This window comes from Calypte anna, chromosome 12 (assembly GCF_003957555.1).
Source record: "Calypte anna isolate BGI_N300 chromosome 12, bCalAnn1_v1.p, whole genome shotgun sequence".
In the NCBI taxonomy this organism is placed as follows: Eukaryota; Metazoa; Chordata; class Aves; order Apodiformes; family Trochilidae; genus Calypte; species Calypte anna.
In genome coordinates, this window is record NC_044258.1 from 10,264,813 (window position 1) to 10,291,616 (window position 26,804).

Below are 26,804 nucleotides of genomic sequence, written 5' to 3' on the forward strand. Positions count from 1 at the left end.
TTCCGAGATAGATGTCATCTCCCTGACACACCACCACCACGCTGAGCAGGCCTGAGCCATGGTGTTGATAATGAAACAATTCTGGGAGAAAGGAGCAGTAAAGGCAAGATGGTGCTTCACATCTGTGTTCCAACAGGACTGTACAAAAAGGTCACCAAGGGAGGACAGCAGAGCCACATCTCCCTCACTGCTTGGACACCAGGTTGCAGAGCCCAGGTAAATAAGCTGAAGGAGCCCACCAAGTTCTTTCAGAAATAAAGCCATGTTGATGTTGTCAGTGGTAAAAAATAAGCCATAGGAAGAAGATATAGTGAAATATACTATTTTATTGCTGCACACATGCTTACACATTTCATCTTAAATATAATGTTGCTCTCATAAATTTTACAATCTTAAATCAACAAGTGGCTAATAGTAAATAAAAAGGACGGAGGCAACAGAACACAAAGAGGACACTAGCAACAGAACAAAAAAATAAAAAGGTTTTTATTTTTTGATAAAATTATTTGCAGCAAGAATAACGTGAATTCAAATCAAAGTTTCAATCAGTTCAGAGAGCTTGCCTGCATGCTGACCATCTGCTTTTGCATGCTTTTTGATAGCCCTGTTTTGCCAAAAGGGATTGGAGGGGTTTACAGGACCCCGAGTAATTGCACAATCTGACACGAGTCACAGATGTGACCACTAAGTGCAGGCAGACAGAGGAGGTGTTTGCTTGGCAGCCCACATGGAACTGCACTACCAGGGAGGCAGATCAAAAGGCCACACTGCCCTTTCCTCCCACATGTACAACTGCAGGCTCACTCCAAGGATGCGGGAATGGAATTATTCAAAAGCAGTCATACGGAAAACACTTCCCAGCACTGCCCCTCCTCTGTCTTCCTCCTGCTTTGCCCACTACCAGTGTCCATTTTGCTTTAGCAGCTGAGGCATCTGCAGGGAAAAAGCATTAGCACATTTCCCAGTAATCCTGTTTCTGCATCTCGCTCTGTACAAGCAGAACAGGACATGTTTTTTTTCTCTGGCAGCTCTGTGCAACCTTTGTGCAGGGCTGTCACAGCCACTGCCGTGGAAAGCTGACTACAAAGATGTCAGATGTGGAATTTAGGCAGGAGAAGCAGAGGGGATGTGATAAACTACACATCCTGCTTATCCCTTCGGTGTCAATTTCAGCCATATAGGGAGGAGAAACAGAGGGACTGAGCCACCTGGGTTAAGCTGTTTGTTGTTTCTGTGGCAGGCTTTCATGAGCCTGACACTCCACTGAGAAGAGACTAGGCAGTTCTGCTTCCACCCTTTTTTCTCCAAAATATGTGACTTTTAATATTAAAAAAAATGATAATTTCAATAGCTTTTCCCCTCCTCAAATCAACTGAGACACCTTTATCTGTGCAAGGGAGGTTGGGCTCTTTGGTGGTCCTGTCAAAGCCACATCAAGCTTAGAGATGGGCATGGAGGTACATTCCACAAATCACACAACAAACACACAGCTCCTCTCCATGACACCACTCCAAACACAGGCACACTTCTGCTGCTCCCCTCTTTCATACAGCACACCCTTGCAAGGACACATCTTCTTCCCTCACCCTAATATGGTTGCAGAAAAACTACAAGAACTCTTTGCACTCCCAAGAATTTTGAAACAAAATAACTGAAGGACACCCTGCTTGAGCAGCCCTGCAGCCACAAGCCCCTGCCCTAGAGAGCTTGTTGTGCAAAAGAAAGGAATTAACATGGGTGAAAAAGTGCACAAACATCCCGAGTCCAGTTTAGTCAGTGCTGCCCCACCAGCCCCGTCCCCAGCTTGTTGGGTGCAACTCAATCCTGACATGATTTTGCCAAAGTCTTGCATCTCTCAAGTACAAATCCCAGTGTCTGTTCCTCACTGCCAGTGAATGCAGCCTGCCCAGCCCAAGTGCTGCCCAAGGCCTGCCCACGTTTATGCCAAGAACTCCAATTCACGCCAGATGCAGGCTCTGAGCAGGGGCAGTGAGGCTGCAGTTCTCACATTGTGTGGGAGCATCAGTCTCTTACCTGGTGAGGTGAGCAAGATGAGAAACCCCTCCCAATAGACCCACACCTGAAGCAAGTCCCAGCTAAACTAGGGATCTCTAAATCCTTCCCTTATTCATATGAAGCACCACTCCATGCCCAGTTCCCACCTCAGATACTAGAAGGACACCTAATTTCAATTTCTTGCCTCACAAAGTGACCAAAATGATGCTGTGCATCAATAATGGCAGTTTACTGCCTGTGCAAGATTCTCTGTGTGGTTTACACAATGCCTCTTCTCCTTCCCAACTCACAGCATGAGCAAAGTACACTCAGGCTATGCCTTGGAGATCTGAGACTCTCAGATTGTGAAGTTCTGGAGATGGACAGTTCTGAGGGCTGCCCATTGGGCAAGGCTTTATGCAGGGCTAACACCTGCTGACTGGTGCCAAGGAGAAAGAACATCATTACTCTCTTTAGGAGTCTAGAGAAACAACATGAGAGAATGTGACCTACTGCAGAACACAGATTCAGAAGCACTCATTAGTACAGTAAATTTCCTGGAGAACAATGAAGCTATGAGGCTGAAGGGTGAGCAAAGCCAGAAGGTTGACAAGTGAGCCCTGCAAGGCTCCTTTTAATTTTTTAGAAAAAAGGATTTCTAGTAACTCCTTTTCCCTGACCCACCAGCAAGTCAGTTCTGCTCTACCACAGGAGACAAAAAGAAAGGAAAAAGTGCTGTTTCCAACAAGGTGTTTCCCTCCTGTCAGGAAGAGGTGCTCTCCCTTTACATGCCTTGAAAGCTACTGCTAAGAATGGAAGGACTCTGGTCTGTACTGTATTCATAAAGATATTTGTTCAAAAAGCAAAGCTTTTAAATTCTAAGCATTTCAAAGCAATGAAAAGCTAGGGAAGACCTGGAAATCACTTTTTTTTTTTTAATCTAAGAACTAGAATGACAGATGACAACACTGCCTTCCACATACCCAAATGCTCCTGTGTCCCTGTTAGGGAAGCACTGCCTGCTTTTGTCAATCTTGCAAAGCTGACAGTGAAAGAAAGGCCACCTCACTTCCCATATACTTATTTAGAGACTTTTATCCAGTTTTCTTCCTCTGCTGCTGGCAACTCAAATATCCTGGCATGAACCAGATTCAGAGTGTGATGTTGGGCAACAGAACAAGATGGATCCTAACATCAGGCCATGGCAAGTCCTCCAGAACAGCTCCCTTACCACCCCCAACAGCTTGCAGTCCCCTGTTTGCATTATATTGTACAAAGGAGCAGCTACTGGTTTGATTTGAGCTTTGGGAGCTACGTCGGAAAGGAGAAACAAAAACCAAAGTAGAACAAATACAAACCAGACATGCAAATGTCCAGATACAAATAAATTAAAATTAAACCATGCCTGAAAGTGGACGGGAAGGAAGACAAAGAAAGAGAGAGACATTCAGAGACTCAGATGTTCTTGCACTCTGAGCCAACCCAACAGGGACTACGCAGGCTGTATACGACAGGCAGGGTTCGCAGACATCAGCACTCAAGCCCTATACTGGCCAGGAGGTTTTCCAGAGCTTCCAGTTTCTGGTTGGCTTCCTCGATGGCACTGTAAGTCTGCACATTGCTGGTGATGTGGAAGCGGATGTCATCGACCAGAGGAATGGAGTCAGTCTCCTGCCGCTCCTCCACAGCCTCTGCATTCTCCTTCACAGCAGTCACAAACTCCTCCAACTCCACCAGCTGCATGGGGTAAGTAAGAGAATCATTAGGAAGACAAGACAGGAAATGTAAAGGGTTGGGATAATGGGCTCAGCCACTCTTGAGGGATCTCACAGCAAAAAGCAGAGTGCTAAGGGTACATGGAAACAGAAATCTTTGTCTCCCACAGACACCACTCAGAGATTCTGCCATTCATCCTATGGAGGCAGTAACACTCCAACAATAAAACAATAAACAACCACACCTGTAAGCACCCTGCACCTCAATCTGCTCACTGCAGTACCCACTAAGCATCCATGGTTCCAGGGCACATGAATATACACAGTATTTCCTCCAGAAAGGCTCCTCAGCAGGAACCAGGAGATGCTGCTAGACACTTTGGGGAAATGTCTTGCAAGAGGCAGGACAGTGGCTGCTCGTGGCCCTGCTCAGAACCAGGAACCACACAGATGACTATCCCCACCATGGCACTCAGCCCCACCACCACCAGCCAACCAGCAGATCACAGCAAGGCAGCTGCTATGTTCTGTGCCCAACCTGACAGAATCAGGTCACCCATGAATGATTTTGTATCAAGTTCCTCAGGAACATGTGGTGTTCTGAAGGGCGAGAGCAGCTTCTGTCTGTCTGTGCTACCAAACTGTGCCTGGGCACAGCAGGCTGCTGAGCCTTGCTCTGTGCTATGCACACTGCCAAAATCTCTCCCTGTCGCCCTCATCAGAGTATCTCCACAAGATGTTGGCAGCTGCTGATGTTTGAACAGCTGGGGTGTTTCCATTTGTGCCAACACCCTTAAGAAGGCACATTGCCAATGCTGGGTCTGAGGACTCCCACTCAAGCTAGAGAAAGGGAATGCAAGGGGAACATAGAGGCAAACCCCTGATTACTACCTGGGATATTCATTCAGCTTTCAAACCAAACCCATTTTTCAAAAACCAGAATGTGGGTGCATGCTGATGTGTCTATCATCCCCAAGCTATAAACTGGAGAAATTAACAACTTTAGAATCATTTCCTTCACTGCTTTCACATGCCAAAAAGAATTTCACAACTCTAAAGCTGCAGGTGAAAATATAACATTCCCATGTGAACTGTGCAAGCCATTTATATAGATCTGTCTCAGGAGAAGACCCCATAGATTCTAGCTTACCCTTATATAAGGCAACTTTCTCCAACAGTCCTGAAATTATCAGCTATAATCACTCAGTATGACACTTAAATGGAACTCCATGAAGAAAACTTCAGTGTTAGATTCATTACTTCTGGCAGTTCACTGGCCAAATTTCCCTTGTGGAAACCCCCACTGTCAGATTTGTCATCTTGGGGAGGAGTGGAGATCACATTGGTAACACCTTTCTACAGTATTATGTCAGAAAGGACTCCCTGCATCAAAGACTGCAAAACATTTCACACATAGAGCTCCCATGCACACCCCACTGCATTCTCCAGGCTGCAGCTGGTGTATTCAGCACCACTGTTGCTCTGGACACAGTAGGTGAAAGCTCCATGAAAGCCACCTGTCTCAAATCTTTTTTGGGCATGGTTTTCAGCCCACACTCCACAGGGATGTGCTAGGCATCCACCAGCATTTGGATTACAGCAGCAACATCAGGTACTGCCACACTCCTCATCCTACCTCCTAACTCACCATGTGCTCTGCTACTTAACCACTGCTCATTTTCAGGAAGCATTAAGCGAGAGAGGAGAACCATTTATTACAGATCAAAGTACAACCACTTAATCTGTTGTATCTACAGCTCACTGTGCAGTTAGATTTGTGTGGGAAGTGCAGTGGGGGGAGTGTTGCTGCTACCTTCTCAATGATCTTTGCCATGTACTCCGTGCACTGGTCCTCCAGTCGGGTCAGCTGGAACAGCTTTGCAATCCTCCAGATGCTGACGATGTTCTCCTCATCAAGGATCTGAGCCAATGTTCTCCCGCAGAGGCGCTTGAGCCCAGGCAGGAGGTACATGTCTGCCACACACAGCACATCATAGGCATTTTCTGGGGACAGCTGGAAATGGAGAGAGGGGAATTACTGTCCAGTCCTACCCCTTCACTTGTCTCTGGCAAACTGCCTCCTCTTGTGTCTTAGCTGAGACTCCTTCAAGTGTTGTTTGGTCTGTAACTGGGCAAGTGTTAACAGTACTATGGAGAGATAGGAGCTCAATCTTTCAGGTTTTGGTCTTTCAATCAGTTACCACAAAGGAGTTAAGAATGGGGCAGTGGCAGCTCGCTCAGCACAAAGCAAGAAGCTTGACACGCTGCAGCTCACTCCTCCAGCCAAAGCAATGCTGAAACACCAAAGGGCAGCTGAAAGCTGGCTGCTAAGAAATGTTCAACATGATGGTGGAAGGAGGAAGGTTTTACCAGAACTACCAAAAACCCTTCAAAAAGACAGAAGGAAAATCCTAGCAGAACAGTGCAACCTGTCCCCACTAAGACTTTTCTTCCTATTTAGTACTGCTGGACTTGCATTTTGTAAAAAATGTGCAAAGTTCTCTGAAGTTCCTTCCTCAAACTGGCTCTGCTAACACAGCCAGCACAACCTGCCTGGCACAGGGATACACCCAAGGACAGAAAATTGCACCCCAAAGAACCTGTAGGTGAGGCCCAACTAGACTCTGCACATCAAATACTACTGAAGCTTTAACAGGCATTCACACTGAACTAAACACAAGCTTGATGCTCAAGCTTACACTGTTGTGAATGGCCTTCAACATTTTCAGGATTTTGAGCTAGAGAACCACCTTCCCATTTCCCTCTTGGGCACTTCTGTTCTTTGCAAGTCAGCTGAGGATAAAAATTATGTAGATAATGTTGGAGACACCACCTCCAGCTTCATTCAGTCTCTTTCCCCTGGCTGGGCAAATCCTATTTTAAATCAGCCAAATGCGTCACTAACCTGGAAATAGAGCCTCTCTCTGCACAGTTCTGTTCCTGCTAATGTGAGGTGCAAAGAGCACAGTTACCTCCATCCATTTTAACAGCCCATCTGCAAGGTGCAGAATAGCCTGGGGGAGGAGAAGGCAAGATCACTTGCATCCAAAGACCAAGCCTGGTCTGGATTGAGTAACTCAGTAAATCTGGTGTGTTGTGGTCCACTGCCCTGGTAACTTGTCAGCAGCAAAAACACTGCTGTCCACATCCTGCACATGTGGTTGCTTACTCTTGACAATTGTGAAGGCTGATTATTTCTTCACCTACAGCTGTCCACACTAGTGTTTGGAAGAGACTAGCCACAGCAAATGTCTCAGCTGGGTAACACCCTGCAACAGCTGTGCAGAAGGATGCAACATGTTATCAGAGGCATGCCAGGAGTGCTACAGTGCAAAATGGTGTAACAAAGCTCTCAGGGTTACTAATGAAGTGCTGTTCTGTCCTCTCATAAGCTCCAGGAACCTCGGAAGTTCGAGGAGTCTGAGTCAGTAGCATTGATGGCAGCAGCTCCAAACACTTGATCAAGGACAAACCTCACAAATGTTCCTCCAAAACTTCCTCTTGAGCCCACTCACACAAGTACTTATTACTGATCAGCAACTTCTTCTGCCTGGAACCCTTTCTGTCCTCTGCACACACTCATCCCTCCAACTGCAAACATGGTCACTACTACAAGACAGGGACATATAAATTGATTGGAACAAAAACCATGGGAGTGCTGACATTTGGCTAGAGAAACAGAGGGCAGAGAGAACACTCCACATGTAAGTGTAAAACTTGAGCTATGTTCTTGTTTTCCTGACCATGTTTCCTGGTAGTTTTTCATGACAGATGAACTCTCTGCAGAAGCCTGTTATCTTGGCTGCTCGGTTTGAAATCCAATCTAGTTTCAGTGATGACACCATTCTGCATAGAAAAAATATGAGCAAGATCCTCTGAACTCCTACACATTGATGTTTTTCTCCTGCTCCAAGTCCAAAGAGGGCAGCTGAGGCAACCCTTGGAAAGAGGTGGCTGCATTCAAAACATCCCTCCTGTGAGCCATCACGGGAAGGGCAGGCAGGCTGGAGAGGTGCAAGGGGACAGGGTCACACTGCAGTGTTGGTCACAATATCAGGAGGGGCTTCACAGCCCCAGCCTGAATCTTTCCCTCTCTGCCTGACCTTTCAGTGTGTCGCTGAGGGAAGAGTGCAGCTGAGTGAAGCATCTGCTCTCTGGCACACCAACAGCAATCCTGCCCTTGCTGCCTGCTAAATACATCTCTCCCTACCCCACATTCCCTGCTGCTACCCAGAGGTGAACAGATCAGCAGAAACAAGGTCGCAGCTGGACACACTCTCTGTATGTGGCACCTAACCCAGAGCATGAATATTGCTTGGGAGAAGTGACACTGCCAGGTGCAGCAGTGTTTCTGATCACTGCCTTACTGCCAGAATGTGTTCTGGCATCTTGTAGCTAGACCTGCTGAAAGCATTTTCCACAAAACCAAAGCAGGAAGCTGCTTAAATGCTGAGAGTTGCTGCATCTCCCATTAGGAAGATTGGGGCCATTTTCTAACTGCTTGTGGTACTGAGCACAGCAAGACGTTGGTCTCCCAGCAGAGACTCTGCCCACCCCAGCAATTCATCAAAGTGGAAATAATGACTTGCTACAAATGGAAAAGCGGGCTATGATGCCAAAAGCAAATGAGCAGAACCTCTCAACCTTTCCCTATCTCCAAATGTGTCCAATCTGCCATCTACTGGCAGCTGCTCACCAATCCCTTCCACAGAGCCCAAGAGAGAAATTTGCAAAGCCCTGTGCTCATCTTGCCAGCATACACTGTGACACCCAATTTCCAAATTTTTGTTGCAGGGTAAAATGATTATAGATTTGCTTCCTGATTGTCATGCAGAAACTAGATCTGTCTAACTGGTTAACAGCAAGTCCCAGTCTGTGGGTTTCTGAGCCAGAAGCAAGGTAGTGGAGGAAGGCAGTGGAATTTAAGAAAGCACACACATCCCCCCCTCCTGTAGGAAAACACCACTGTGAACACCTCCAGAATTAACGAGCACACGAAAAGGGGCTCCATGGTTTGCCTCACCTCTGTATCATCGCTGTAGATGTAATAGAGGACCCGGATGAAGATGTCTTCTGAGATGTTGTGAAGAGTCACCACAGGGATGCTGGGCTGTGTCTGCAGTTCCTCACTCTCACTGAAATGGTCTTCAAGAAGGGCTTTGAAATAATCACTGCGACCACAGAAAAATGCCTGAGAGGAAATAAAGACCAAAACACTCACATCTTTCCCAAGGTACCAAACCAAACAGCACTGCCAAGCAGCTGGCAGAGCAGCTCGGAGGTATTTCAGAAGTACAGACTCTAACTTTGATACTCCCATATTGCAAAGCTGCATCTCCAACATTTTTCCATACCTTATTTCTGTTCATGCCTACCCTCAGAAGCAAAAAAACAATTTGCAAACTTAAGGTATTTCAAAGTAGCATGGTATTAGGGCAGGAGTTTGAGTTGAGGTTGTATCTCAAAATCTATTCTTCTGCTTACTTGTTACATTCCCCTCTCCAGACACTGAGCTCACAAGCCAGCAGTAGGAGATTTTGTGAATGCTGTAGCTGAAGCCATAAGTTTATTGCCTCACCTCTGCAAGAAAGGCAGGGTTTACTCTTTTGTTAAATGCTTTAATATAGCTTCCAGCTTTTGGTTTTCCAGCTGATGAGGCAATGCTGATTCTGTAGAGTGTATCAGCACTGGATGACTGGGGGAGAAGAGCAGACTCATGGCAAAAAGGAAGGAGAATGAAGAATACAGCACAATCACATACCTTATGGCACAAAAAGTTGTAATCTGCCACCCGGAAACACACATCAGGACAACTATTAAAGTTGTCAGTGCTGTCAAATGGCAACTCCCCAAAGCCAACCTAGGAAGATAAATCAGAAAACCATCCCATTAACATTAGTGCTTTAAACACATTCAGAGTCCCAAGTTTGGATTTCCTGGTCTTCCCAGCAGCAACCATCCACTCATTCCCTTAGCACAGTGCAGAGCCCTAGAGAGGCTCTGAACACAGATTTCAATGTGAGGAACAGAACTCCTGATAAAAGATATTCTTGGGACAAGTTACAGATGTCCTCCTTCCTTATCCGTGGAAACTCCCTGATGCTCCACACATTTCTGTGCCACCTAACAAGGCAAATAACCAGGTGGGGGTGAAGTTCATTTGGTGTAGTGAGCACCATAAGCATACTAGAGTTTAGGAATAGCCCTCTACTGTGTAGATGTAGAGGTAGATGTAGTACCATACAGATTACACAGACATACACACCAGTTTGAAATGGTCTGGCTACAATTACTGCTTCACTTGAATAATCCAACATTTCTAGAGCAAATTCCTCATTTGTTTTGCAGCCAAAGATAGTGTTGTTGCAGTATTAATAATCTAGTGAATTATTTTAACACCAACACACCTCCTCCCAGTCCTGCATGCCAAAGACAGAAGACACACACAAAAACACTCTGTTGGCCCCATGTTATTTTAAAGTGACACTTCCAAATATCTTCACTTACACCCAATCCTATATAAAGGGTAATTCAGTTGTAAAACAAAAGTTTATATTTATAGTCAGGTAACCAACACAATCTCCAGAAAGAAAAAAGTTTCCCCCTGGTTCTTACTTGTCAAATTCATGCCCCTGAGCTGCTTGAGCCAAGGAGTTTAATACTGCTGTTTCTCATCCAAGGGAAGTTACACCCCAAGTTTGCACCTGAAAAACCCTGGGCTGACTGTAAAGATCAGTCTCCCAACTGCAGACTTCCTAAGCCCTATTTCCAACACTGCTGCCTCCATCCTAACTGAAGCAACTGACTTTCAGCTTAACTGAAGAGCCAGATGACCTCTCTTCTCTCCTGAGCTAAACAAAGAGCCTGCCACACACTGGGTTGGTGCTCTCAGCCAAGCTCAGTTTGCATGCTCTGAGGTTTCTCTCAAAAGAGGTTCTCGAATGTGGCAAGGCCCCAAGCTGGCAAAAGCTCACACCAGCACTGAACATGGCAACCTGGGCCCGTTTGCCAGGCTTTTTGTCTGCCCAGAGCAACATTTGGCAGCCTCTGATTCCTAACCATGGGGGAGTGAGCCCAGTGACATTCAAACTGTGCACATGGCTGTCATGGTAATGCTGCCTCTCCATGGGACCTCTTCCCTAGGTGTTCTTCCCCATCAGGTATCTCCTATCCCAGAGGAGGAGCATAAAAATTGAAGGAACATTCCTCACCTGATCTACTACCTGGCTTTCATATGGCTGTAACACAAAGGACAACTTCAGTACTGAAGATAAGATCAGACTGTCCCATTCCCAAGGCTGCTATTTTGCTGTTATCTGTCTCACGTTTCAAGGCAATGAGATCTGAGGTCTGAGATCTGCAGCCCCACTCTGTGGCACCAGAGTGCCACAAATGCTTGGAGTCATCATCCGGCTGCCTACTCCCTTTGCCTTGCTGCTATCCCCACAGCTTCCATACTCCTTCCTAGAAATTCTGACTTTACTCTGAAGGCTACAACCTTTAGGCACATTATGGGTAAACCAAGCCTAAATGGGCTTTGATAAAATGCCACTCCTTGCAGCACAAGAATTTTAGTTGAGACAAACTCCACAACTATGTGCATACCTTCTTTGTTCCCCTTTCATTTTCCAAAGTAAGGCTTTAAAAGTAATGTGTCCCATGTGACATGGGAGTTTTATTTGTTTCAGAGTTTGTCTCCTAAATTAAACTCCTCCAGGCTCAATTTCTTGCTTCTAGCCTTGCCTGGTCCCTGCCCTGATGCTCAGGTTTACAAGGTCATTTCCAATTCCTACTACAAAAGCAGGTTCATGTCTTTGTCTCTCCTATTCAGCATCAAGTGGCTTTGCAGAATTTTCCCTTTTACTCCCCTTTTAAGTCTCTACTACCTCTACTCTCCTCCCTTGTCACACTTGAATTTAAACGCCCTTTCAAGGTCTCCCCACAGAAAACTGGCTTATTTCTCCCACTCCTCTATTCAGGCAACCTCCTCAGCAAACCTCTGTCCAAGTCACAGCTGCCAAAGTTAAGTGTGTTGCCCTGGAGCAGAAAACAGTCTGGCCTATGAGTTCACAGTAACTCATCCACCATACAGAATTATTCTCAACAACTCTATAGCATAAGCCTGAACATGCACAGAATCTTCCAGCTGTCACATGTGGAGGACGAAGTCTTTACTGCTACAAATTTGCTATTAATGTTTAAACAGAAATGCTGCTGGAGGCAAAAACATAAAAAAAAAAAACCAGTGGCAGCAATTTGTATTTTGGCCAGATCATCTCAGCAATAATTTTGTCAATAAATTACAACACAAAATACAGGGGCTAGTGATCCAAGAGAAGATTATCAGGCCATAACCAGATGCAAGTGGATTGTATTAAAAAAAAATTAAATTGGAAGCATGTTGCAAATAGTTCAGTTAATCTGCCTCTGCCAAGGGCACAAAGCACAGGAATAAGTGCCATGGACAACCACCAACAATTACACAGGTGGGGAGACAAACAACATGGAATCCATCCACTTGCTTCCAACTGTTCTATTACAACATTGAGCTTCACCTCAGAAGTGACAAATGATCACTTTTTTTTGCAGCCACACCAAATGTCAATACAGACAGAGAGAGCAGTATTTATTTCATGGCAAACTCTGATCCTTTTAAGTTGGATTTCTTCTTGGATTGGAAAATAAGATTTCAGTTTAAAAAGTAATGAAAAAACAGCCACAAGGAAACGATGTGCCTGCAGTCTCTTAGACTGGAAGCCCTGGCACCTCTAGCTCAGGGGTCACCTGGCAGACGTGAGATGAAGAGCAAGACAGACAGGCAGTGGAAAGCCACATGGTTTTTTACAGTTCCCTGGCTTTTGATGGACACTTTAAATCTGTCACCTCTAAATTTTATTGCAACAAACCAAAGAAGCAGCTGTTGTGGTCAGAAAAATTCTGTCCATGACTAGTTTACAACAAAAGAGACAACAACCATAGTTTTAAAAACAAATGCTGAAAGCTAAAAAGCTTTCAAGTCTAAGCAGGAACGAGAAACACAACACTATGATAATAGCATGTTTAAGAGTTCAAGGAACAGAAAGTTCCCGCTCTAAGAACTAATAATGAACTGAGAATGGATTTCAAATGTTAATTATTCCTTTAGTCATACAGCATTTTACTGATCTATAAAATACGGATCCATAACGTATTCCACATCAATCAAATACCAAAGACATTACTATAAACAAATTATTTGTTTATAGTGAAACAAAGTTGCATACATCCCCATTCCATGCAATACAGCATTAGACCACATGCAGCAGCTCAGAATGTCTCCTGCCAAATTCAGATTGTTACCTGAAATGCCATCAAGAAATTCTGCCTTTTATCCAGAAGTCAGATAACGTTTTTGTTCTGCATAGGCTGGAAAAAAATGTGTGTTCCTCTCAAGAATGCAGATGTTTCTATGTGACAGTACATTTGTCCCTGACATTTTAGGTTACATAGCTTGTACACCACTCCTTGCATGGCATCAAACCCTGCTAAGAACGAGGATGCATGATTCCTCTGACCTAGAAGAAAGGTGCCTAATTTACAGGATTTTACAATGGGCAAACATTAGGATGAGATATAAATGGTAATAGAATGAAGAGCTTCATTTATATATTCTTTGTAAGTTAGAAAAAAAAACAACCTAGAGAAATTGTTGAGAATTTATCAGCCTTAAACAAAGCACCCATATTTGTACATGGTGCACAAACTCTCCAGTGAACAGGAGGGTGCCTGTGCCATCTTTTTTTTTTTACAGCATAACAAATTTAATTGACTTTGTTCTGGTGTATGAACATAGCAAGAAAACCACAGCTCAAAGGCATTTACAGTGCTGTCAGATAATATTATTCCTAGCTTCATTTTTTCCTTCCAGCTCTTATTCTGAATAATTATATTATTATAATAATATTATAATTATAATGAATATATCTGAATATAAAGGGAAGTGTTTCTAACCCTTGAGAAGAGCTTAGCAAAACAGTAGCATGCCATCAAGGTCTAGGAACAAGCAAACAAAGTAGTCTTTTTATTTATTGTCTTAAAAATTGTGTAAATCTCACTGTTTTGTGAGCCACAATCCTTTTTTTGAATTCTTGGGGAGGTAAATCTGTCACTTATTTATAGTATCCCCTCCCTTTAAAGCCTGGAAACACATGGAAAAGCATATTAAAGGACACAAATAAATACAGTTATTTGGGGGAAGCAGGTTACACAATAAAGATTTCAACACTGCAAGGTGGAAAGTTGGGAGGAAAAACTCCCCCTATAAAGTACTCAGAGAAATGTCTGCCAAAAGCCAGCACAAAACACACTGGCTTATTACAGGTAAGAGACCTTATCCAGCAGGTCAGTCACACTCACACACACACAAGGCAGCCTTATTCAGAAGAGGACAAGAAGAAAAGGCAATAAACTTTGCTACATCACTCAGCCATACAACCTCTGGGAACAGCAGCCACCTAAAATGACTTCGTGTTATTAAATTCAGCACTTGGTATGAGAGAGAGAGGGGAAAAAAAAAGGACAGACATAAAAGCAAAGTGAATCTGCTGATATTGCAGAGACCAACACATGCTGGGAAAATGAAGACCACTAATATTTAATCTGTTCTACAATTTGGAGTAAAGATCCACATATCTGAGCCTAACTAATAATATTAATGGTATTTTAACATAGTGATCATCAACCTCTGGTCTGTGGGTTATTTCTAAGGGTCAACAAGCCATATTATACTCACTTCAGAGGGACCTACATTTTTGCTGGAATATTTTCATGGTTTGAAAGTACATCTCAACTATACTATGCCAGTTCTAGCAAGCAAGCCCAGCAAGCCATCTTCCATTTATATGCCTCTGGGTATCAATGCCTGCTGATAAAACACTTCTGATACTACAGAAGGATGGCAGAGAGAAGGAAAAAAAGATGGAGGCCAACTCTTGTCCCACTGGAGTCAACAGGGAAATCCCCACCAACCACATGGCAAGGGTTTTGTTCACCAAGGTCCCTGCTGAGGGAAAAATCCATAGGAAAGGACCAGCACTGACAGCCTCATTAAACAATTCTACAGCATTTCCAAGCAGTAAAAGGCTTTCAGCATTTGGAGCCATCCCCAAGCAAGCAAGCACTAAATTCAAATGGAGAGACCACAACTGAACACATATCACAGACCCACAGAGACCCAAAGTAATAAAAATGCTCCCTACCCGCAGTTCGGCTGGCAAGGCGCAGTCTGCTAGGAGAGCCAGATCTTCCTGCAGCTGGCAGTTACCTGTGGGCTCAATTGTCAGCACTTTCACACAGGTCCCTGGCTTGGAAGAGACTGGAAGAAAAAAAAAAAAAGAGAAAAAAAAGAGCAGAGATGCCTAAATTCCACTACAAACATTCTCTCCCATTTAGAGAAATGACAGACACTCCATGAAAAACGTGCCAAACACACACACAGCACCCCAAGTGCAGCTGCTGAGCAGGGCTGGAAGGGGATGCACGGATTGCTGTCTCCCCTCAATCCTCCACTTAATTCCTGGTGCTAGAATATCAGCCGTGGCAAAGTCAAAGTTGCCACAGGCATTCATCAAGCCCAGCTTGTGATCTGCATCATCAGCTGTAGTGAGGACTGCTGATCAGGCTGGCCCTGATCCCCATAGGAGCCACTCACACACCCAGCCAACCACCCTTACCACTGAGATTGCCACCTGGGGTGAAACCCCTGCCAAGGAGTATTTGGTTTAAATAAAGCTGTTTCCATGAATCTCTTCCCAGCCACATGCTCTCATGGGTCTCACATCACCTGTGCCATCCTAAATTCACACTAGGGAACAAAGGGATTTATTCTTGTTTAGGTAATAAGTTCTGTTTACCCAGCTCTGTCCTGTAGATCTCCTGTGTTCTTCACAACCATTAAATTAGTATCACTACCACCAAAGAGATAATATAAACCATACAGAGATGGCAACATTATTTGCCTTCTTCAGACCTAGTGAGTCTTTCTGTCTTGCCCAACCAGCCAATGCAACTTAACAGCCTGATAAAGGGGAAGCAAACACACAATCCTACTTCTGTGGTCTTGGTATGACCAAAGTTGCCATGGGGCTCACTGTAGCTCACTGTAACTTCAAGAAGCAGCAGCCTAAAGTGAGCACAGCTGTTGTGTCACAACACTGCTGCCACCACAGTCTTCCCTCTTTCTGGCCGTCTCCCTCTCACAGTTCACTGTCCCAGGTTTATTTTCAGCTCAGCATGCTTTGGGATGAGGACTGAAGTGTGTAAGACTCTGCAAGAGTCCCTGGAATAGAGGGAAGTGTGGGAAAAACAGCACCACTGGAAAATGTGAAGTAGTGGTGTGGAAGGCTTGAGAAGGCTCTCTGCTGAGAGGCAGCATTAACTCTCAAGGACAAAAGAGTGAAGTGACAGCGTGCTGAAGCACTCAGAATTTGACAGGCATGATTCACTTCATTAAAACCCCTTGCAGGTGAATCATGCCACCTCAAGACCTCAATTTTCCTGACATTTTGCACAGCATTATTACATGAGCTCCATCAGATGATTCCATCATGCTGTGGGTGAAACAAGACCACAATGTCCCACAAAACAAGTTCTCCACCCCCTCCTCCACGTTACTGCTGCACCTTTCAGATAGGCCACCACTGTACCTCATGTAGGCTGAACACCCCAGAAAGATGCTGGCAAGGGAAGGATACTCTACAAATACAAGACCATTACCACACACAGAGCTACACCACCAAGGAGACAGGCTGCTCTGTTAACACTAAACACCACCTTCAGACAGATGACTTGCACAGTAAATAAGCCCAGAGGAGACCTGGCACCAACACAAGCAAGGCTGAGTGCATTTTCTTGAAGAACCTTGTCCAGACCAGTGCAAGAGAAGGAAATTTGTCACTATGAAACTAGAAATTCTTTATGGAAGAGAAAGAATAATTTGTATTTGCATATTGCCTATGATAACAATTGCCAAATCAATCAGTCTGTAAGCACTGATGGACCCAGCAAGTTTTAAACCATAGGCAAGGAAAAGAGTTCTTGCAGATCTGTGCACTTTGACAGTTGCACAGTGAATGAACAATGATCTGTCTAAAAAGCACATCTATCATCAGATATTTCAGACACCCTACCTCTCAAAGCCAAGAGCACACCATTTGGTATCACAAGGAACTCTCTCCTAACAGAAACAATAAAAATGAAACTGAGAGAAAAAAGCTGTTTGCTTCAAGCAAGCAGCAGGGACCATTGCTTTCTTGCAAGAAATAGTAATGAAGGGTTGTCAGAAATGAGCAACTGTGCAGGAAGCTGGAGGCCATAAAACCAACTATGGTTGAGAATGAAGGATTTTGTCTTTCTTCCCAATCTAGCTCAGCTGTATAGCACTGAACAGCACCCACCAATTCAGCAGCTTTGTTTCTACTGCTCAATACTTCCTTGTCTTTTGTTTCCATTGAGCCAATGCACCATAAAAAGAAAAAAAAATTAAAAATCCCACCAACTCCCAAACCTTTCCAAAATCATGCCCCACTCAGATACCTGCCTTATACAACCTCCTCTCAAAGCCATGAGTAGCTATAACCACAGATTCTGTACATCCAGTGCCCCTGCTACCAAGGCAAGCATCACAAACCTTGTTCTTGACCTTTTTGCACTAGAAGTTGTAGAAATAACTGCAGAACATTCATTTTCAAATACTTCCAGTTTTAAAGGAAGGATTACAGCTTAATTTGTTCTCAAATCAAAATTAACTTGACTGAAGTAAAGAACTCCGAGCATGAAATCAGACAGTTTCAGCCTGAAGGTTTTGTTACCTGATACCTTTTTTTTTAACTTAATGACTAACACTCATGATTTGTCCTATTTGTGCCGATTCTTCACTTCTGCTTTAGCTTGAACTAAGGAGATGAATTATAAACTCAAACTGTTGGGTTTCTCTCTCTGCGTTCATTTTAAGCTAGTTTTACTTTGGTTAGGGGTCCAATAAACGGAGAAAATTACTTTTAATGGTACATATTATATCTCCCCAGGGGTTTAAACAAGCTCTCTGCTGAAAGGCTCTTTACAGTACACCCCACCCCACAGTGCTTCACTGAATGTCTGGCAACCACAGTGAAGTCCTGCTGCTGTGGTTTCTCTACTAGAATGAAAACATTCAACATAAACATGTGTATCTACAAAACCACTACAGCTGGCCCACCATCCCATGAGCGAAAGCCATGATGCAAACATGGGAATTCCACAACAATAATTTTCTGATAGCCCCAAGAGCACCACAAGATACCCACCACCACACTTTCTTTTTTCTCCCTGAAAGAGCACACAGGCACAGCAGAGGCAACAAGTAAAATGCTTACCAAATTCATAGACTTTTTTACATTTGGTCTCCAAATCATCTATGAGGTCCTGCATCCGACACTGCTTGGCCAGCCTCTTGCAGTCACTTACATATTCTACATCAATGTCAAGACGACCTGCCAAGAAAAAAAGCAGCCAGCTCTTTTAACCCATACCACATAGGTGTAAAACCCAAAAAAAATTATGGGCTGAAAGCTTGAGGGCGTAAGTTCACGAAGGATACACTTTGCCTTACTTTTCAGCACTCGGTTACAAATCAGTTCAAGACAACTACAACTCAGTTCAAGAAGACTTGGTGCCCTACCACTCTGGTGCATCTCACTTTAGCATCTAGCCCACATTCCCACTTTCAAGTGTTTAGCCTAACAGTTCCATTTCAGAAACGAAAGACCAAACAGGCTTATTCACATCTAAGTCCCTCAGAAAATAAAAAATACCAGCACAACAGCAGCATAGATGAAAGGCACCACTGGCTACCTGGTTTGGATAAGAAAAGACTTTAGGCTCTTAAGCTGCCATCCCAGAATGTTTCACCATCACTAAAAACGTGGCATTCCTGAAAACAGAGAACTGAAGAAGGCAAGCCTCAAAGATAATGTTATTTTCTGGCACCACCTCCTGGCGTAAAATAGTTCAGCAGTTAGCATGCCTACAGTGCAACATTTGGCATTTTCATAGAAGGCTTAGCATCAACTTCTGTTCAGAAAGAATATTAAAAAGTACTCAAATCATTCAGCACACACTGCCCAGGTCTGGTAGACTGAAAACGTCCTATGTGGGAACCTGGCTTTTCATCACATTAGGGGATTGTTAACCCAGGTGACAGATTTACCTTCCTTAAGTTAAAAACACATTTTCTACATTCATTCAACAATCAGCATAAGCTTGTTTTTTTTCTTTTTTTTTTTTTAATTGACTATATGTTATTGGCAGGACAACAACTGGCAAAAGGTACAAACAACTTGGAAGAGCTGGGGATTGCTCACAGTCTTCCCTTCTGCCAGCAGAGAGGACCCACTGGCAACTCATGAACCCAAACATGGCTGTCTGCAAGCCTGTGCCTCCCAAGCAGTGCTCTGGCAGAGGCACAGACAGCTGCCTACCAGCCATGTGTACAGACACCACACAGTAAGACATTTACCTGTGTATAGATACTGTAGAAGAGCACCAAAGGCTGCAGGATTAATCTAAAATAAAACATGAGAAAGTTACCTTTAGAATTCCCAGGAACTTAGTAACAAGCTTGAAATTCGGTTGGATGCAAACACGGCCCTGAACCAGTTAGAAAAAATAATAACACAAACCAAAAAGACTCCCACTTATATAGCACCTCAGACACTGCATCCAGTTTCCTAATTCCCTACATAACTAACACTGCCACTCCTCCTGGTTTACACAGCTCTCTAAAAGTATCAACTGCTACTAATCTGCAAGCCTAGGGGGACAGGACCTGACTAATAGAGGTGCTCCAATAACACTGATATAAAACAAACTCTGTAAAACCCAGTCTTCCACTGGTCACCAATGTTTCCACCTCTTCTTAATTTGAGAGGAAAGATGTGTTCTTGTACAAAGAAAAAGGAGAGACATGAAGTAATGTGCTGAGAAACTGGAAGTATGTTTTTAATGAGAGGCTCTGCACAGCTGCAATCAAGCTATAGAAACATATGCTGGAGTAGTGGTGATTAATGGATGGAAAGCACTTTAGTTCTTACTGCAAAGGCAACAAAAGGGACTCAATTAGTAACAATTAGGGAGGTGGTGTCTTCAAAATAGACCACCTGTCCACCAGGAATTAGACAGACTCAACTCATCCCACAGAGAAGCTGTGCCCCAGCTGGCAGATGGTAACAGCTACCTGCTACTGTAATTAATTAAGATACATTTGAGGCCATGACAGAGGGAACAAAGGGGAAGGATGCAGTCTACAGCCTTTTGTTATCTGAGTAAGATGCTATTTGACTGCATTAAGTGCCTCCAGAAGCACCTCTCCTTGACTAGGGTCATTCTGAGCTTCAGGCACTATTCACTGTGGAAGTTAATCCTCAGGCTGTCCTTCCTACTTACTTCTCACCCAGCTGAAACAGGGAAAGAAAAGGAAGAGCTGGAAGCTCAGTCTTACTCACCAGTGGATGCTTCAACACTATCATGTTCTTCCCCTTCCATTTGGTCTCAAACATTTCTCCAAAGTAGGCGCTGCGAGCACTGAGAATGCAGCGGTGGGCACAGAAGGATTTGCCATGGACAATGAAAACAATGTCACTTTGGTAACCCTGCTCCAGCAACCTGCAAAGAACAAAGAGAGGGGAAATTTATTGCAGAATGAGAAAGAAAAGGAAGGAGTGAAGCTAGTGGGGGGGACATGGCACAATTAGGTCTAAATGCAATACCTCTGGATATTGCAGCCTTTCCCTGCCCAGTTAGAAGCACAGCACATGGGCTTGTACTTCATACACTAGTCTGGAATCTCTCACTCCCTCCAGTGACTCAAAGTTTCCCTAGTGCAAGAGGCAGGCTGGAGAATGAAACTTTCCTGCCACAGGTGAACCCCTGAACACAAGGAATATATTTGTAAAGACAAACTTGCTGCCCCCAAACACACCTATAAAGCTTGATCCCGTTTTGAAATTGTCAGATGACAAAAAGCCCTATAGAAATATACATTTTCAAAAATGTTTCACCACACAGTAGGGTGCAACTTTCCAGCTCTCTGAGCACTGTCAGTGTGCATGCTTTAACCACACAGCAAATAGGAGTGGACTTGATGTCACCCACCCCAGAACCCAGAAGAAGGAAGGATGTTACAGGCATGAAATGCAAGCAATTGCCACATCTGAGATAAAGCCTTGTTTATGACTGCATGCCCACACCCTTTTCTTTAAATGAAAAAACCCCACATGACTGCTACTTCTAGGGTTTACTGAAACTATCTCCAGTGCTTCCTAATGCACATCACCCCTTGCATATATATCCCCACAAACATCCCCAAGAGGTTAAATAAGACAGACATCAGGCATCATACCTCTTCTAGAGAGCAGGACTGGTGCACAGAAAGGTGTGGGGTCACATCAGATGATGTCAAAGCAGGGTCTTGAATGTTTACAACTCAATCTCCTGCCACTAGAAAAACCTTCCTGCTAGTCCTTCTATTTTGTTTCAAGAGAGGCAGTTAGGTGTTTGCCCCCTACTGTTACCCTGTTTCAGTTTTAGAAGTCTTTTTGGAATGAGAAGCAGAATACAGCGTATTTTGTTTTTCATGTGCACTCAACCCTGCATCAACTAAGCCAAAAACTCAGTAGGGAAGTGATAAATCACCCTGCAAAAACCTGCTTCCCTGCAAGGCAGAATCTGATTTTACATAAATCAGTTTCCTTTCTCCCCTCTTTCCCCATAGCTTCAGAAATTAGGACTCTATAGTAATGGGAAGATTGTCAGATCTTGCTAGCACTTATGAGCTCTCTTATTTTGAAGACCCAGAAGCTGAAACCTTATTGTCTGTGGGGTATTTTTAAAAGTCAGCCCAATGGGAAGGGAAAGAAAAAACATGAAAACTACCAGACAAAAAATCAGCAAGCAGAAAAAAGGCAGACACTATTCCTCTGCTCCCAGAGCAAGTCAGCCTTCTTCTCAGGTAGGATAAGACTACAAGATATGACAGGCAACTTTGAGAAACATCTTTAAATACAACACATTTTAAAGAACAAAAACAAAGAAGTGAGCACTGTGTTTGAGGGTTCTTAAGGTGCTCTATCTCAGAAAGGAGACACTTGTTCTTACCACTGGAAAACTCAGCTCAAGGACTAGAGCAATTCAGGCCAGAAAATTAATTTCAGATGACATCCTAAGTTGCTAATGTGGTTTGAGTGATCTGATTTTAGTTTGATAGTCAAGGATGTGAGTCTAATCCTCCTGCAATACAAAGAGCAGCTTTCTGTTGGCTCCAGAGTCTGTAACCAAATCATGGGAGACTACATTTTAAATGCACACATAGCTGGAAGTCATCCCTTAGGGTACAAAGGAACATCCCTTAGGAAGCTCTACAATCAAGGAATGAGTGAAGCTGCTGATCAGTCACCTTTCAAATCTGCCCTTGACAGAGAACTTGAATATCCAGCTTAACAGCTAAGGAAGGGTGACAGACAGAATGTGTTGCACATGGAGCTGCCTCATCTGCTTACCTCTGGAGGAAGACATCATAGTAGTCTCTCTTCATGCACTTTGCTGTGATCTGCTTGTACTCCTTCAGCAGGCGCCGGATGGCATCGCTCAAAGCTCCGTACAAACAACGTTCCCCATCAAAAGTGTTTGCCTCACATTTTGCTCCTGCAAAGCAATGACAGGCAGATGCCAGCAGGCAGAGTTACATCTTTCTCAAGTGTCCCAGAAGGGTCACTAAATGTCCATGACTTGGCTCTTGGCTGGTGACGTTTCACTGTGACCCCTTGTGCTACTGAGCATATTTACAAAAAGGAAGCTCCCCTTCCACGTGCACAACTTAAAGCTCTTCTCCCACAGCAAAATCCCTTTCTGAAGTCATGAGTCATTTAAAGTGACCCTGGCAATAAGCCTCTCAGCACGGCTCCAGCAGTGTTCTGGGAAGAAGAATGTCACTGTACAAAGAGTACAATCATTTATTGGCCTTTTAACTGCTCCTCCTAAAAGGCATTTCTGCCTTGCACAAGGCAAGAGATGCTTCTTTAGTTCAGATTCTGCTAGAAATTTGGATTTTGCTATTTTTAAATTACACAGGTGGTTGATTAAGGTGCTCTGAATGCAGTGGAGGAGACAAACCTTTTGAGATCTGACTCTGCACTCTTGATTCCTCCACCAGAATACAGATCATCATCACCACCTAAGGGAATTTGGGTGCTGGGAGCCAAACGTGCAGGCACTCTGCCCGGAGACTTTGTCTGAGATTAGGAAAAGCCCTTGCATTTCACCTCTAAGTCCTGTTTGCAAAGCAAGACTGTTAGAAGAACTCAAGAAAGCTTTACAGAGACAGTTCTTCAGATAAGGACAAGTCTTACACCAGCATACTCCCAACAGCAACACACCCTCACAAAACATCACCTCTGAGTTCAGAATCTCACTGGCATGAGTAAGATTCTACCCAAAGCTTCCCTGTAGCAAATTCAAGCAGCAAACAAGCTGTAAAGAGGACCATAAGAGTGTGTCCAGGGCTCCCACTGCAGCCTGAGATTGCTGATCAGATGGCTGGTTCTAACAGAAGCAGTTTCCACAAGGGACAGCTAGAAGAGTACACAATCCCTACATACCAGCATGGAGAAATGTATTGCACCCCTGACCAGCAGGGGTTTGCTCACCATTGGCTAGCAGATAGCGTACAAGCTCCTCATGTCCACAGAGGCAAGCATAATACCTGACAATAACAAGAGAAAGAAAGTTAGAGGTACAACAGGAAGCAAAACAGTGTCTGGGCACACCAGAGCACTCAGATCTCAGCACTGAGCTATCTGCAATAAGCTTAAAAGATTACAGAAGTGAGGAACTGCTACCCTAATAGCTTAGAAGTCTAAACTCAGCAATAGACTAAGCAGGATCTCCTAGGCACTGCCATCCAGCAAGGAGATCTCAAGGTCCCAATCTGGGTTCCCTATCTTTTGTTGCACCAAATCTATCCTCATTTTAATGGCGTTCATTTCAGGGACACTCAGCAATTCCAGTGGATTCTCAAAAAACACTCTTTGCTCTGCTGCCAGTCAGACTGTACACACTGTGATAACAAAGGAACAGGGCCCACACTGGATGTACAATAAATTCACTCCTCAAAGCCATACTTAGGTTGAGTTTCATTTCCTCTTTCACAACCTAAGCCTTTCATGATTCTTTTTCACAAGAACCTCAAATTGTCCTAAAAAGGAGAATGTTAATGTACCTTTACATTGTGAAGTTATTCTGTATTCTTACTGCAGATGTGTAAAGGCACTTTGGAATTGGTGTGTGGGAAGCTAAAAAGCTCACACCACTCTCCTCAGCATCAGCATGGGGATTCTTCACTATCTACTTCATGCTCACAGCCTGCCAGACACTTCACATTTACTCAAGCCAAACCTTCATCCAAAATAAATGTGCTCAAATGCTTAGAAAAAGCCTAAGCAAGCCAAGAACAGAGTGATTAATCCAGGCAATTTGGTCACAAAATTAAGCAACCTTCTGAGCACTAGAGTCAGTCAGATGGGGAGACAAAGACATATTTAGCACAGCACCCATACAGAAGCAGAAATATATAGCCAAGTCTCCCCAAGGCTTTTTGTAACAGTGCTCCTAGCTGTGGATACAGAGAGAGGAAAAGAAAAAGCTCTGAAAGAGCTCTCCTCCCACCCAGCCAGCACCCCAGGCTGCAGGACTCACAGGGGTGTACTGTCCCATTTATCACGGACATTAATTTCCACATCTCGCTGTTCAAGAAGGTATCTGGAAGAAAAAGATGAGCAAAGTTATAACTTAGTACAGCTGTTCACTCAGTCACATTCTCTTCTTCCAAAAGATCTGATTTTTAATTTAAAGAGCAAGTTCCAAAGGGAGTTCTCTGCTATGGCTGAAGAACCATCAGCCAAATCTTCAACCCAAAGAACAGCAAGCTGCAGCATGGCCAGACAGCTTTAATGCAATCTTAAGTGGTGCACGTGGGGAAAGAAGGAATCAAACCCACCTCACGCTGACTCCTAACAGGGCAGCAATCACAACAGAAGCCCAAGCACTTCAGCAGTACTTTTGCACTCTCCTACAATGCTCACAAGTATGTGGTTCAGTTTACAAGGCCAAGGCTGGACTCCCATCCTGCTTGTGGCTTCTTTTGCCACAAGTAAGAGCATGAATATCACCCCAGACTGCTCTTAATTCCTGCTGCTTCCTTGTCCTGCACATTCAGGATATATCAATGCTGCTAACACTCCCTCCAGCTTTTGCCTTGCACACAAATCTCCTGCACAGGCTGGCTCTCATTATAGCCTGTCCCCAACTTCTGCAACAACCACCTCTCCTCATCACATGTAAAAGTCCCTCTCACCCTTCATAAAGATTTTTAAGCTGTTCTTCTCATCCACCACACCAGTCTCTCTTTTCACCTCCTCCATCTTTCCAGTCTCAAACTTCAGGTTCCACTGACCACAGTGGAAATCACAAGCAATCAGCTCCATGTGGCCAACTTGTCCCCTCTGCTGTGACAGCATTCCCAGACCCATCCTTTCTCCACTGTGGCTTCTATACCAGTTATCTTAAACTTCTGCAGGGCTCCTCCTTTTACCAGAAAGCTGCAATTTCCTGCTTGCAATAACAACCAAATGTGAACATACAGCTTGTAACAATGCTCCCCAGACCTCAAATACCTGCTTATTTCCTGACAGCAAGCACTGTGAAACAGAGAGGCTCTTTCTGATTATCTGATAAGATCCACATGTTGGGAACTGGAGGATCAGCAGGTGAAGAACATTCTTAAGACCCAAATCATCTGAAATCACTGCAGCTCAGTCCTACTGCTCCAGCACCAGCAGGAAGCCTGACCCGGAGCTTGAGAGCCCCGTGGTCCTCAGAGTTAATACTATTGCCTACAGCACAAGGCATCTCCGTATTTCCATGGTTATTACTTTCCAGACAAGCAGCTTCCTACGAGTGCAATTAAGAGCTCCCGGTGGTAGGGAAAGAACAACTGGAAAGGCTTTTGCAGGGACATTGCCACACTCAGCACCCGGAACAACGAAATTCACAGCAACGGCCCCGGACTTGGACCCCTGGGTTTTTAGAAAGCAGGCAACTCCCGCAGCAAACACCCAGCTTCGCGGGGTGAGGAGAAACCAAAACTTGTTTATTTATAGTGAAACAAACGCTCCTCTTCTTCACAGCCCCGTTCTCTCCGGGCTGGGCCGGTGTCCCGGGAGGCCCAGGGCTGCGGGGGCTGCAGGTTTAGCGACCGGGTCCGGGCTGCTCCTAAACACCACCCGGGGAAGCCGTAAGAATCCTGCAGTGGGATCCCCGCCAGGCCCTCCCTTACTTCCTCCGGGGGACCGGAGCGGCTCCGTGCAGCGGCTCAGGCTGGGAAATGCCGGGACCGCCTCCCTCCCCCCGCCACCTCCCCGCCCCGGCTCACCGGACGCGGCTGACGTCCCCCTTCTTGCAGCTGGTGAACAGGTCGCTGGTGTCCATGGCCAGGGCAGGCCGCGGGGTGGCGGCGCCGCATTGACACGGAGAGCGGAGGGCAGCCGCAACGGACCGGACCGGGCCGAGCCGGGGAAAAGGCGCAGGGAGAGCGACAACAGCGGAGCGGAAGCGGCAGCGGATGTAAACACGGGGAGGGGCGGGGCCACCTGACCCAGCGGCGCGGGCACAGCGCCCCCCTGCGGCCTGGAGGAGCAAACACCGCCTGTGCGGGAGCGGGCGGGAGCGGGGCTGCTGCGGGGCGGGGAGGGGGCGAAGGGTCCCGGGGGAAGGACGCGGGTGCAGGGCTGGTGCTGTGGGGAATGACCGTCCCCACCGGGACAGGATTCCCGAGGCACAGGCAGGGGGTGCGGCTCAGGGCCTCTGGAGGGGAGGATTGAGGAGCTGTGGTGAGGCCGCAGCTCCAGCGCTGTGTTGTTTTGTGCCCCTCAGGACAAGAAGGGCCTTGAGGTGCTGGAGAGTGTGGAGTGAAGGGTGGGGAAGCTGAGGAAGGGTCTGGAGAACGAGTCTTACGAGAAGGTGCTGAGG

General features: G+C 45.0%; 1 protein-coding gene across 1 annotated transcript; it reads right to left on the reverse strand.

The window, feature by feature from the left end:
• Positions 1–306: 306 nt before the first annotated feature.
• On the reverse strand, positions 307–26,392 carry ABTB1 (ankyrin repeat and BTB domain containing 1). Its single transcript, XM_008499424.2, has 12 exons — positions 26,209–26,392; positions 24,474–24,536; positions 23,426–23,481; positions 22,280–22,424; positions 20,228–20,387; positions 19,243–19,288; positions 18,101–18,217; positions 14,948–15,063; positions 9,472–9,570; positions 8,734–8,901; positions 5,524–5,724; positions 307–3,732 (listed from the first exon to the last, which is right to left on the reverse strand). Exons 1-12 carry the CDS (start codon positions 26,262–26,264, stop codon positions 3,526–3,528), a joined length of 1,434 nt encoding a protein of 477 aa, XP_008497646.1. The 5' UTR covers positions 26,265–26,392; the 3' UTR covers positions 307–3,525.
• Positions 26,393–26,804: the final 412 nt, after the last annotated feature.

Coding starts and splice junctions, on each gene's coding strand:
- ABTB1 (XM_008499424.2), bottom strand. CDS start 26,264: ATGGACACCAGCGACCTGTTCACCAGCTGCAAGAAGGGGGACGTCAGC. Junction 24,537..26,208: donor GGGGACGTCAGCCGCGTCCG/GTGAGCCGGGGC, acceptor TTTTTCTTCCAG/ATACCTTCTTGAACAGCGAG. Junction 19,289..20,227: donor TAGTGTTGAAGCATCCACTG/GTGAGTAAGACT, acceptor GTTTTATTTTAG/ATTAATCCTGCAGCCTTTGG.